General features: G+C 43.1%; 1 protein-coding gene across 1 annotated transcript in view; it reads right to left on the minus strand.

Annotated features, from left to right (window-relative positions):
- Positions 1-438: 438 nt before the first annotated feature.
- Positions 439-14722, minus strand: part of MUSTN1 (musculoskeletal, embryonic nuclear protein 1) — a 42969-nt gene continuing 28685 nt past the window's right edge. The window contains exons 3-4 of the mRNA XM_075321766.1: positions 4717-4837; positions 439-2301 (exon numbers count right to left, since the gene is read on the minus strand). Coding sequence (XP_075177881.1) covers positions 2195-2301; positions 4717-4837 — 228 coding nt within the window. The 3' untranslated portion in view covers positions 439-2194. The remainder of the gene's footprint in view (positions 2302-4716; positions 4838-14722) is intronic.

Below are 14722 nucleotides of genomic sequence, written 5' to 3' on the forward strand. Positions count from 1 at the left end.
AGGGTTAATAGCCAGTATCTCCCACCTCCATTCAGTTTAATGGAGGCAGGATTTTGGAGAGTAACTAAAGCGCGGGGTTAAATTTTCCCGTCAAAACATAGTCTATGACGTTTCCTGGGTCACATGGGGCGTCTGTGCAAAATTTCGTGATTGTAAATGCGACTGTGCAAATTCCTATAGCGGACATACACACATACACACATACACACACACATACATACATACATACACTAAGCTTTATATATATATATTTTTATATATATATATATACATATCTATATATATATATATATATAGATAGAGATATATATATATATATATATATATATATATATATATATATATATATATATATATATATATATATAATACATAACCATTAACACTCATTGAAAAACTTGCCCAAAAAGTCTGAATAAGTAATAATTGAATAGACACTTGTTTCCAAATATGGTACCAATTTATTGATTTATTAATACGTAGTAAAAAAAAAAGCACAAAACAACCTGGACATGAGGAAAGTCTTCATATCAGAGTATATCAGAGTAATTACATTAAAGAGAACCTGTGATGTAGACAATGGCACCTGATCTGCAGAGAAGGAGGAACTGATGAAATTGATAAACATTTTTTGGGGAAAAGTCCAGGTAAAACTTGCATGTTATTCACACAAGTCCCTAGTATTTGTATGTTAGGGGTCCAGTGGGCGGGGCTAATCAGTGATTGACAGCCAGCTCTGCGTACACAGTACAGGGAAGACTGTAAATCACTGAGTAGCCCCGCCCACTGGACTCCTATACATACAAAAACCAGGGATTTCGATGAATAAAATGCAAGTTATACTGAATCTTTTCTTAGAAACCTATATATCATTCTGTTCAGCTTCTCCTCCTCTATACTGTACTGTCCACAGATCGGACTGCATGTGTGACGTGACAGGTTCCCTTGAAGGCTACAAGGTGCAGCATTATGCAAATGAATGGAGTACAAATCACAAGAAGGCAGTACCAGTTGGATGTTTTGAAACTTGCTTGTCACAAAAATGATACCTTATGGATCGCAATGTGACCCCATTTAGTTATATTGCGCTGTAGCTGCGGCGGCATACAGCGATCATTGATCGCATGACCTGTGTCATGGCCGACGTCTCCGTGTAGCTCCAGCCTAAGGCCTACTTGTATAAAAAAGTACAAACATACTGGATGAGTCGTCCATAGCAACCAGATTCTAGCCAACATGTTCTGGCTTCTGGGGGAACGTGATGACCACTTTAGTTGCTAGGGACAACGGATCAACTTCACTCATCACAACTGATATCTTTGGCATTCCTTTGCAATTGGAGCAGACCTATAGCCTTAAATTAAAGATGCTTGATGAGCCAGCCAAAGCTAGTGGACATCTCCACGTCTTGTGCATAAAAGATAAGTTGCTCAGCAACAAGTGAAATGCTTAAAGGCAAACTGTCATCCAGTTTTTGCGACTTAATATGAGATCAGCATTATATAGGGGCAGAGATCCTGATTCCAGTGATGTGTCACTTGCTGGGTTGCTCAATGTGGTTTTCAGAAAATCATTGTTTTATCCGCAGGAGATTATCACTAAAGGACTAGTAAACCTTCTGCCAGTAGTCCTGCATATTTATGAGCTTTGTATAACCCCGCCCCCAGCACTGATTGGCAGCTTTCTGCTTGTGCAGTGTACACAGCTGCCAATCAGTGGTGTGGGCGGGGTTATGCAGAGCTCAGCACTGGTAAATCTGCAGCAGATCAATCAGGGAGATAATCAAAACTGGAGCAAGAAGCCCAATAAGTGACACATTGCTGGAATCAGGGCCTCTGCCCCTACATCATACTGGTCTCAGATGAGGTAGTAAAAACCTGGTGATAGATTATTTGTAAGACAAAAGGATGTTTAAAAGCACGCTATCCAGGACCCTTATTAAAAGCCATAAATTGTTGGGGGGGTCCAAAAACTGCTTAAATACATTTTATTGTCTATAGGTTATTATAGGCGCACTGCATTCACTTTCTTATTTCCCAGATCGCTAAATATCACTTTCATTTTGCATGGATCTTGCTGGTAGATCCCCATTTAGAGGCGCGACATTCATACACAAAAAATGACAAGCTACTTCAAAGGCAAATGGTAGAGAATTGTAGAGTAAGACTTTGCCCGCGGTCCATTCTGTAACGTGTCATCCAAACACACTTTTTGCTGGCGCTTCTTTGGGCTTCTCGAAGGCCGTCTCTGTTCCTGTCCTGACCTGACTAAATACAGATGGAGCTGAACATCCGGCTTGTTCTGAAAATAGGAAAAAGAATGTAAAATATAAATAAAAATATCAACAATTACAGTATATGTCATAATCCAGGCCGGCTTTTCCCTGATGCTGGTTACAGCCAGCTCTGGCCTGGTTATTTTTGGGGTTAACTTCCCTTGCCTCATTCTGGTTCCCAGGACGCTATATATTGCCTTTCTACCTATGGCTCAGTGCCAGTGATATTTCTGCCTTGCAGCATGTATACTGGTTCTGGTGAGTGTTCCCGATCTGTCCTGCCTCCCTGCTACTGTGTCCTGACTTGTACCCTTCCCTGTTCGTCTGCCTGTCCTGGTCCCTGACTTCCCGCTCCTGTCTGTTGTTTGTGTTTGTCTCTGCATACCTGATCTCCCGGCTTCTGACTCAGTTCTGTTTTCTGACTTGATATTGATCCTCCCTTTGCAGTGACTTGACTTTCCTGGCTAGACCCTGACTGTTTGACTACTCTATTGCCCCCTGGTGGTTTGCCTGTGAACTGCCTGCTGAAGTTACTCTGCTATACTTCAGCCTCCTTTCTGTTACAGTATGACTTTGTCCCTCCTTCACTACTCTGCTGCCACCTAATGGGGAATACACTGTACTACGTCTTACTAGCCCTTGTAACAGCGTGATAGTATATAAAAAAAAAATCATAATTTTGCATCTTCAGACACTATAGGTTCTGTGATTGTGTTCAACCGGACATCAACAGTGTCACTATTTATGACCTCTATAGAATATGCGACTTTTATGTAGAAATGCAATCAGATATATGTCGTACTTCACACTGTGCCCCTTTTCGCCCCATTTTATAAGTTTTGGATACTGATAAATGGTCTAATAAATGGCATAAATTATTGATAAATTTAGCTTAGGCATTTACAACAATAAAATGTCACAATTTGCTCCAAAATTTGGGTGTAAATCACAAAGAACAATGTTCTTGATGTGTAGAAGTGCTGCTTATATTCAACACAAAGGACAATGGTTCAGCCTTATACATTAAACTAACATCAACCGAACCCACCAATATGGCCAAATGATCGGTCAAACCATCGAATTCCCTTCAATTCTATTTTTCTCAACCACCATTTCTGCTAACCTACTAAATGTATGTAAATAGAAAGGAATATGACTGCAGAAGCATAATGCATAAGGTTTGTTTTTCATCTGTTACCATGGCTTCACATGACTACTTGAGACCTGTAAACACTACACATTAGGACATATTAATTAATACAGTGCACACTTCATACTTGAAGTTCTTAAAAGGAATCTGTCAGCAGATTTTTGCTACCTCATCTGAAAGCAGCATGATGTAGGCAAAGAGATCCTAAATCCAATGATGTATCACTTACATTACTGGCTGCAGCAGTTCTGACACAATCAGGGTTTTTAGATTTAGCAGACCTGAAGCTGCCCCTGCCCACACGAGGCTCTCTGTGTAAAATGTCTGTAGACAGGGAGCTGCTAATCAGAGTAAGGGGGCTAGCTGCACTCTAGCTGACCTAGTCCAGCAATGATAATCTCCTTAAAGGAAATCTGTCAGCAAGCTATTGCTACCTCATCTGAGAGCAGCATGATGTAGGCAAAGAGATCCTAAATCCAATGATGTATCACTTACATTACTGGCTGCAGCAGTTCTGACACAATCATGGTTTTTAGATTTAGCAGACCTGAAGCTGCCCCCGCCCACACGAGGCTCTCTGTGTAAAATGTCTGTAGACAGTGAGATGCTAATCAGAGTAAGGGGGCTAGCTGCACTCTAGCTGACCTAGTCCAGCAATGATAATCTCCTTAAAGGAAATCTGTCAGCAAGCTATTGCTACCTCATCTGAGAGCAGCATGATGTAAGCAAAGAGATCCTGAATCCAACGATGTATCACTTTGATTACTGGCTGCAGCCATTCTGACACAGAATTTTTAGATTTAGCATGTAGCAGAGCTGAGAAAGCTACCCCCGCCCACACCAGGCTCTCTGTAACAATGTATGTGGACAGGGAGATGCTAATCACAGCACGGGGTGTGTCTTACTAGCTGAACTATAGCTGACATAGTCTGGTAATGATAATCTCCTGAAGATAAAACAAACATTGCATTTAAACAACAGCATGCAGTGTGACAAGAGACACATTACTGAAATCTCTGTGTTAAACCCTACAGCATGCTGTCTCCAGAATACATAGCAAAAACCTGCTGACAGATTCCATTTAATAGTAAAACCAGATCCAGTGCTGTAAAGAAGTATAGACTGTATGTGAACAATATGAAGAAACCTACAAAACCAGACTGAGCATATAGTTTCATAGATGCTCAGATTGTAAGATGACCTCTTATCACACCATGTTCATGATGACTAGACCGGCTGTAGTGCTAAATGATCGGTGCACTGTTATGATGTCTACGCGGCCCATACTTACCACATTCTTTCATGACTTGGTATGTCTTAGATTTGATCGGAGTTTGTTTCCCAAGCTTATCTTTGGCTCCTTTGAGATCTTCCTCCTTCACCTTTGGCCTCTTCTTTTTAATTGGGGCATCCTGGGAAAAAAAGAGAGAAAATCATGTATATATATATATATATATATATATATATATATATATATAGTATATATTGTATAATTAGCAATGTACACATAGTAGTCGGCATATTTTACATAACTGCCATCTTGCAGGATAAATAGTGATGACATAAGGCAGCGACTACGGCGTGTTATGGAGACTTCATTACTCTGAATTATGTTCTAAACAAGACGTCCATTCCCAACAAATAGTGCCACGGTTATAAATAGGCTTCTGCTGAAAATCAAGGCTGAAGGAATCTTGGATGCCTGTTATATACTCCATACAAACCTGCAGCAAAATCTCCACTTCTGAGACTTTACACATGTCTATAGGAGAACGAGCACTTATAAGATCAGATGGGACATTTAACATTTTTAATTATCATTCTTTTCTGTAAAAGGAATTTATTAGTTTATTCCTTATCAATAACAATATAAAAAGTTCTCTGACCTCACTTTAATAATTTAGAATTTTTAAACCAAATAACTTGATAAGAAAACTAACTTTCTAAAGAGGACCAACCACCAAGATTTTCCTATATAAACTAAAGCCAGTGCTATACTGGCGCTATCATACTGGTTCTATACATACCTTTAGTTGTGAGATCGGATGTATACTTTCTGAAATACAGGCATGTAAATTTTGTAAAATCCACTGTAATTTGATTGATAGGTGCAACAGAATATCTAATAGGCGAGTCAGATTTTGCTAGTTAATCCCGGCTTCTGTCTGCTGCCTGTCTTTCCTTCCCTCTATCTCTGATATTACAGGGTGAGGGAGGAAGGACAGGCCGACAGGGGCGAGAATAACTAGCAAAACCCGACTCATCTATTAGATATTCTGTTGCACCAATCAATCAAGTAACAGTGCATTTCACAAACTTTACTTGCCTATATTTCAGAAACTATACATCCGATCTCACAACTAAAGGTATGTATAGAATCAGCATGATAGCACCAGTATAGCACTGGCTTTAGTTTTATAGGAAAATCCTGGTGGTTGGTCCTCTTTAAATATCCAATTAGGAAATTTTAAGTTAATAGTCTCCCATATAGAACCTTCTTATATTTGAGTCCCCCGTACTGTGAAAAATAGTTTGGATTTGGCCAACAATCTAGTGTCCGAACTCTCCCTTAACTTTTTCATAGCTACTCTGATAATAATAAAAAGATAGTACATGTGATTTTTCAAATATGGAGCTGAAATGGTCGTATATGAAAACATGGCTCTTACTTAAGGGTGCTTTACATGCTGAGACATCGCTAGCGATAGCACCCGCCCCCGTCATTCGTGCGACATTTGGTGCTTGCTGCTGTAGTGAACATTATCGCTATGGCAGCGTCACACGCACAAACTTTTCAGCGAGGTCGCTGTGACCGCCGAACAATCCCTCCTTCAAGGGGGAGGTGCGTTCGGCGTCATAGCAACGTCACTGCGGCGTCACTAAGCGGCCGCCCAATAGCAAAGGAGGGGCGGAGATGAGCGGCTGGAACATGCCGCCCACCTCCTTCCTTCTGCATTGCCGGTGGCCACAGGTAAGGAGATGTTTGTCGTTCCTGCAGTGTCACACATAGCGATGTGTGACGCCGCAGGAACGACGAACAACATCGTACCTGCAGCACCAACAATATTATGAAAAGGAGCGACGTGTCAATGATCAACGATTTTTGACACTTTTGCGATCGTTGATCATCGCTCCTTGGTGTCACGGTGGTTTTACGACACCGGATGTGCGTCACTAACGACGTGACCCCAACGATATATCATTAGTGATGTCGCAGCGTGTAATGCACCCTTTAGGATAGGTCATCAATGTCTGATTGGGCAGGGTCCGACACCCAACACCCCCACCAATCAGCTGTTCTCTGTGCCAATGGAAGTAGGCAGCCAGAAATGCTCAGTTCAAAAGCTGCCCCGGCTTCTGATAGTAGCAACAACTGGGTACTGCACATCCATCTCCAATTCAAATAATGGGAAGCGGATGTGCAGTACCCGGCAGCAGCCTTAAAACTGAGTCACCGAGAACAGCTGATCGGCAGGGGTGCCGGGTGTTGGCCCCCGGCCGATCAGACATGATGACCTATCCTAAGGATAGTGTCACGATTCCTCTGTGCAGGGCATGTTGCACATTAGGAGATGCTCTGCTGTGTTTTCCTGGGCTACTGAGCTGGCAGGTTGATTGACAGCGCAGGATTCCATGCTGGTTCTGGGAGGTGCTGTTTGATCCATTTTTTGGGTAATTGCTCTGCTTCTTTAGTGAGCATGCTCTCCCAGAACCTCACCAGTCATACATTTTGGTTCTGTTGTTGTACTGTTGGCCTGTGTTCCTGCCTGTGCTCTGATCTTTGTTTCTGGACCCTGGACTGTTGTTTGACTCATCTCTGCGTGCTCCTTGTTCTTGTTGTGACCTCCTGGCTTTTGACCTCGGACCGTTACCTGACCACGTCTCAGTTTTCTCCCTGAATCTATTACATGCCTTCCTGGAATTCTGACCCTTGGATCGTGACCTGACTACGCCTCTGTCCCTGTGTTCATACTTGTCCTCCTATTACCAGACCTTGGCTTTCCTGACTACTCTACCATTTGTACTACCAGTAAAGTAGTGACTAGCATCACAGATAGGCTATCAATGTAAAAGTAGTGTCCAACCTCTTTAACGATGACCTGTGACCACTACTGACATAAATGTCTACGTAAATACCTCTAGTGACAGCTGGGAGCTGGGTTGCCAACTGTCTAGAAATTCCAGGACTGTCTGTAAAAAAAATTTGAGGCATCCATGATTTTTTTGGGAGCCTAAAAAAGCTTCTACAGATTATTTTGACTGTCATTATCATCATCTTACAGTTTGTATTGAATACAGCTGATGTCTTCCTATCAGAATTATGTGCTGGACCTGAATCACTCCTAAATCGTAATGATTTATCATGATTTTCCAATGTGTTCATAAAAACAAATATCCATGATTTTTTTATAAGCCGTCCGGAAAAAAAATAAAAAGTTAAGTTGGCAACCCTGTCTGGGAATTATCAGGTCCCCACCTGGTTTCCCTACAAATATATTAACCAATCAATCCTGACTGTGTAGGGACACACCCACGAATAGTCACACCCAGTTGTCACATATATTCAGAATATTTATGAAAAGATATAGATGTTTCAGAGAAGATGCAGATTGCTCTTTTTTTCTTAACTGGCTAACATGGTACCAAACTTTTTTTTTTTAAGGGAACCGGTCATCAGATTTGGGGCCTATAAGCTGCGGCCACCACCAGTGGACTCTTATATACAGCATTTTAGAATGCTGTATATAAGAGCCCAGGCCGCTGTGTAGGACGTAAAACTCAATTTATAATACTCCCCTGAGGGGCGGGGCGGTGCAGACTGGTCAAATGGGTGTTTCCGCTCTTTGGTGCCGGTGCCTCATCTTTCGGTCATCTTGCTCCTCCTTCTTCTGAAGTCTGGATGCATGACACGTCCTACGTCATCCACACTCGTCGGCATTGAGGTCCTGCGCAGGCACACTACAATACTTTGATCTGTACTGCTTAGGGCAGATAAAAGTGCACCTGCGCAGGACCTCAATGCCGGCCTGTGGGGATGACATAGGACGCATCATGCACCCAGGCTTCAGAAGAAGGAGGACCAAGATGGCCGAAAGAGGAGGCGCCGGTACCAGAGAACGGAGACGCCCATTCGACCAGTCTGCACTGCAGCGACCATTTAGGTGAGTATTATAAAGTCATTTTTAAGTTCTACACAGCGGCCTGGGCTCTTATATACAGCATGTTAGAATGCCATATATAAGAGCAGAGTGGTGGTGGCTGCAGCTTATAGGCCCCAAATCTGGTGACAGGTTCCCTTTAAGACTGAGCCCAGATTCCAAAGAATGAGAACGCTGTGGGTGTCCAAAAATGGCAACAAAAGTGCAATTCTTTTTTTTTTTTCTTACAAACTTTTTGAAATTTTTTTAACCACTTACATAAAAGTAAAACTATCCATGTTTGGTATCTATGAACCTGTGTAATCATACTACCAGGTCAGTTTTACCATATAATGAACATGATAAATAAAAAAACCCTAAAAACAATTGCGCAATAGCACTTTTTTGCATTTCCATTACAATATGAGGTGGAATGACTGATTCAAAAGTACAATTCATCCAGTAAAAAACAAGCCAGAAGAATAAAAAAAAGTTGTGGCTCTTGGAAAAAGGGGAGAAAAAAAACGAAAAACGGAAAATCGCCGGGTGGTGAAGGGGTTAAGACTGCTGACCGGTCTTCTGTAAAACCTTCTCCAAAGACAAGGGGGGTTGTCGGTTACACTTTCCCACACAGCTGCTGGATCACAAATATTTTTCGCGCTACACAATGATTTTGAAGCTTCTTAAGTGAACATTTTAAGCTGTTTTTAGATTTGCGGAAAGTTCTTCAGGCCAATTTAAGCCACTGAGAACACGGTTTTATCTCCCTCTTAAGATTCTTTCATCAATGCCAGTGCTCTAAAATTAGTACATCTCGGTACGATGGGCATCATCAGTGCATATTATATCCTTCAAGTCCCCGGCGGCTATTTTTTTAAAGACCTAAACAATTTATTATTATCTTTCTGTCGTTATTTCAGTAACTTAGTTTTTGAAAAATTTTAATTTCTAATTTGGACAAAATTTGGAATCACAGGAGACAAGATTTAGTATTTTAAATAGTAAGTCACAGTTTACACCCACAACAATATAATAATGGCATTCAGGACATTGAGTTAAAGGGAATCTGTCACCAGTTTTTTGCCATCTAATCTGACAGCAGCAAAACATAGGGGCAGAGATCCTGATTCCAGCGATGTGTCACTTACTGAGCTGCTTATTGTAGTTTTGATAAAATCACTGTTTAATCAGCAGGAGATTATCATTAGAGGACTACTTGCCAGGTAGTACAGCAAATTCATGAGCTTAGATAACCCCGCCCACACTACTGGTTACAGTGTACACAGAAGGCAGCCAATCAGTGTTGTGGGCGGGGTTACAGAGCTCCACATTCAAATATCTGCTAGATCTGCAGCAGAGAAAACAGTGATTTTATCAAAATGACAGCAAACAGCTCAGTAAGTGACACATCGCTGGAATCAGGGTCTCTGTCTCTACATTATGCTGCTCTCAGATGGAGGAGCAAAAACTGGTGACAAATTCCCTTTAAAAGGAAAATTTCAGCTAATTTCTTCTTACGTTGAGTCTGGTGTTGCAGCTCGGGCTCAATCCTATTAAATGTATTGGTTCTTAGCTGCAATATCACACATGACTTGTGGGAAGGTGTGGCACTGTTTTTTTTTTCTAAAAAGCATTGGTTAAAAAAAAAATGCAAAAGGTATATTTTTCAATGCTCTAAAACATATTTCTTGTTGAATACTTCAAAAAGTTAATTGGTAAAAAAAAATGTTCACTTTTTATTAGTGCATTGAATGCCAAATCAGCAGACATGTGCGGGGATCACCTCCGGCTCACTGAGGCAGCCAGCGGCGATTACAGCGACATGACCGATGATGTACCAGTACGTCATTGGTCAGGAAGGGGTTAAAAAATGTGCTTTCTATAACTTCATGTTTTAATGTATCGAACATGGTAAAAAAAAAAATATATACAGTATATCAATGGAAAACTGTAAAAAATAACCAAATCCAAGTTTAAGCAGCCTCCAAGAACTGTTGCTGGAAAGGTCTTTATCTATGTAATATGAGAGCAGCATGATGTAGGGGCAGATATCCTAATTCCAGAGATGTGTCACTGAGTGAGCTGTGTTTTGCGGTTTTAATACAATAAGCATTTTATCAGCAGGAGATTATCACTACAGGACAACTGGCCACATGCATTCTGGTACAATCATGCCCCAGCACAGATTAGCAGCTCTCTGTCACTATACAATGTACACAGGAAGCTTTGGTGTGGGTGGGGTTATACACAGTTCAAGAACTGAGCACAGCTATACTTACATAGTTACATAAGGTTGAATTAAGCCCCCGCTCCATCTAGTTCAACCTTCCTCCACCAATTATATATTTTGTCACCAAACCATTTCTATCCATCACTGTTGTATGTATCGATAGCTACATAGGTTGAAAAAAGACCTAGGTCCATCTAGTATCTGCAACAGAGAAAACTGGGATTCTATTACAACTACTGCGCTCGGTAAACTGAGTGATACATCGCTGTCCCTAACTCATGCTGCTGTCAGATTACATAGCAAAAACATGCTGACAGATTCCCTTTAGTTGGGAGAAGTTCTTAAAAAGAAACTAAACCTTTTTTTAATTATTGATCAGCGTTTGTAAAGCTATGATTCTTTGTAATAAACCTCATTATCTTATTTTTCTTCCTACTATGTTTAACTCCATGCTGAAAGTGCTGGCTTATCTGCCTGGTTCATGCTGTCTTAGTAGCTGATTTGAAATACAGGTTTAGCAAAAATCTCCAGTCCTATGTGAGCTTCTCTGCCCCCCTCACTGATCCTCAGACACCATTTTCACACCCTCTCCTGGTCTGAGCATGAGTGAGGCGAGCATCATTTATTAAGAACTGGTGACCTCCCTCATTGAACTGGTTAAGGGGAGCCTGTCACCAGTTTTTTGCTCTATAAGCTGCGGCCACCACCAGTGGGCTTTTATATACAGTATTCCAGAATACTGTACAGTGCCTACAAGTAGTCTTCAACCCCCTGCAGATTTAGCAGGTTTGATAAGATGCAAATCAGTTAGAGCCTGCAAACTTCAAACAGAGCAGGATTTATTAACAGATGCATAAATCTTACAAACCAACAAGTTATGTTGCTCAGTTAAATTTTAATAAATTTTCAACATAAAAGTGTGGGTCAATTATTATTCAACCCCTAGGTTTAATATTTTGTGGAATAACCCTTGTTTGCAATTACAGCTAATAATCGTCTTTTATAAGACCTGATCAGGCCGGCACAGGTCTCTGGAGTTATCTTGGCCCACTCCTCCATGCAGATCTTTTCCAAGTTATCTAGGTTCTTTGGGTGTCTCATGTGGACTTTAATCTTGAGCTCCTTCCACAAGTTTTCAATTGGGTTAAGGTCAGGAGACTGACTAGGCCACTGCAACACCTTGATTTTTTCCCTCTTGAACCAGGCCTTGGTTTTCTTGGCTGTGTGCTTTGGGTCGTTGTCTTGTTGGAAGATGGAATGACGACCCATCTTAAGATCCTTGATGGAGGAGCGGAGGTTCTTGGCCAAAATCTCCAGGTAGGCTGTGCTATCCATCTTCCCATGGATGCGGACCAGATGGCCAGGCCCCTTGGCTGAGAAACAGCCCCACAGCATGATGCTGCCACCACCATGCTTGACTGTAGGGATGGTATTCTTGGGGTCGTATGCAGTGCCATCCAGTCTCCAAACGTCACGTGTGTGGTTGGCACCAAAGATTTCGATCTTGGTCTCATCAGACCAGAGAACCTTGAACCAGTCTGTCTCAGAGTCCTCCAAGTGATCATGAGCAAACTGTAGATGAGCCTTGACATGATGCTTTGAAAGTAAAGGTACCTTACGGGCTCTTCTGGAACGGAGACCATTGCGGTGGAGTACGTTACTTATGGTATTGACTGAAACCAATGTCCCCACTGCCATGAGATCTTCCCGGAGCTCCTTCCTTGTTGTCCTTGGGTTAGCCTTGACTCTTCGGACAAGCCTGGCCTCGGCACGGGTGGAAACTTTCAAAGGCTGTCCAGGCCATGGAAGGCTAACAGTAGTTCCATAAGCCTTCCACTTCCGGATGATGCTCCCAACAGTGGAGACAGGTAGGCCCAACTCCTTGGAAAGGGTTTTGTACCCCTTGCCAGCCTTGTGACCCTCCACGATCTTGTCTCTGATGGCCTTGGAATGCTCCTTTGTCTTTCCCATGTTGACCAAGTATGAGTGCTGTTCTCAAGTTTGGGGAGGGTCTTAATTAGTCAGAAAAGGCTGGAAAAAGAGATAATTAATCCAAACATGTGAAGCTCATTGTTCTTTGTGCCTGAAATACTTCTTAATACTTTAGGGGAACCAAACAGAATTCTTGTGGTTTGAGGGGTTGGATAATAAATGACCCTCTGAATAAACTTTTCACAATTTAAAAAAAAAAATAAAAAATAACATTCTTTTTTGCTGCAGTGCATTTCACACTTCCAGGCTGATCTACAGTCCAAATGTCACAATGCCAAGTTAATTCCGAATGTGTAAGCCTGCTAAATCTGCAGGGGGTTGAATACTACTTGTAGGCACTGTATATAAGAGCCCAGGCCGCTGTGTAGAACATAAAAATCACTTTATAATACTCACCTAAGGGTAGGTGCGGTGGAGTTGGGCCATATGGGCATCTCCGTTCTCCGATGCTGCTGCCTCCGCCTCTTTCAGCCATCTTCGTCCTCCTTCTGAAGCCTGTGTGCATGACACGTCTATGTCATTCACACTCACCAGTCCCACGCAAGCGCACTACAATACTTTGATCTGCCCTGCTTAGGGCAGATCAAAGTGCGCCTACGCGAGTGTAGATGACGTAGACGCGTTGTTGAGGATAAGAATTTATGTAACCAAAAATACTTAATTCAGCCATTTCATAGACTCAAATATATAGTTTAGTTGATGTAACTGTGGCGCCCCTGACCTGGTCAGGCACCACAGAGTATTGCACCCATGCGGGAGCAATGCTTCCAGGTAATCTCCAAAGGCCAGGATGAGGTGCACACACAAACATATAGTGACCAGGCCTCCCACATCACCAGAGGGGACCCTTGAGTAGCCAGAAGGAGTTAACTTTCAATTCCCAGCTAGGGGTGTGTTCAGGGGCTGGTTGCTAGGAAGCAGGGCAGAGAGAGAGAGGAAGTGAGGGAGTCGAGAGGAAGAAGTTGAAGTGTATGGAGGGGGAGCAGAGAAGCTCCCGTGCAGACAGGTCCTGAGGAGTGCTGTAGCTGAAAGCGGAGGAGAACGGAGTACTGTGGGTCGGCCTGAAGAGCATCCAGAGAAAGAGGGGTGGCTGAGTACGGAGATCCCGGTATCCGAGCACACAAGGGGAACTAGGTCCCCAGTACAGGCAGCAGATCATCCAGAGCTGCTTAACCTACAGGTGGGGGGGGGGTACTTCATGCCCTCACCACGACTACACAGAGCTTGAGCCAAGCAGCACACCAGGCCCATAAGGGGACAGGGCCAGAAGCCATCCCACCAAGGCCACGCTGCCGGCAGACGAGCCAGAGAGAGGGGAGCAGGGTGGTAACAGCTTCCCTGGAGGGGTCCTACCACGCTTCAAGCAAAGGATCCTCCTAAAACAGAAAGAGTGCAAGGAAGGCGAGTGGACAGCTACCCTCAGAACGGCCTCCTGGAATTCCTGGTTCCACCTGGTTATCACAGTGTCGCCCGGGCATCTCACCGTGACCTCCAAACAGTGAGTAAACACGTTAAAAGACTTCTTGGACTGTGTTTCAGTCATTCTGCGACTTGTGGTACTACAAACCCACACCGGGCCCTGGGGCTTGCCTCACTCTCAGGAGGCTACTATATCCGACTGCACCCACCATCAGCCCCAGGCGTCCCCTAACCTGCAGTGGCGGTCCCCACTGACCGCAATACTGAGAGTGGCGTCACGATCAAAACTGAAGATTCCCTACCTGTGACCAGCACCAGCTACGTGGAGTCCCTGAAGGTATGCACCGATACAACACCTGTGGGGCTTCACATCTTCTGGCGTCACGAACAGGATAAGGACTAGACCTGTTCAGACAGGTGACCGTGTGCCTCAGAGGTCCGACCGCAAAAATTGAACCGCCGCCATATTGCCATCTTCAAAAGCGCGCGCTGCAGCCCGCGCGAGGGAGAAGAGCACC

Source organism: Anomaloglossus baeobatrachus, chromosome 8 (genome assembly GCF_048569485.1).
Source record: "Anomaloglossus baeobatrachus isolate aAnoBae1 chromosome 8, aAnoBae1.hap1, whole genome shotgun sequence".
Classification (NCBI taxonomy): domain Eukaryota; kingdom Metazoa; phylum Chordata; class Amphibia; order Anura; family Aromobatidae; genus Anomaloglossus; species Anomaloglossus baeobatrachus.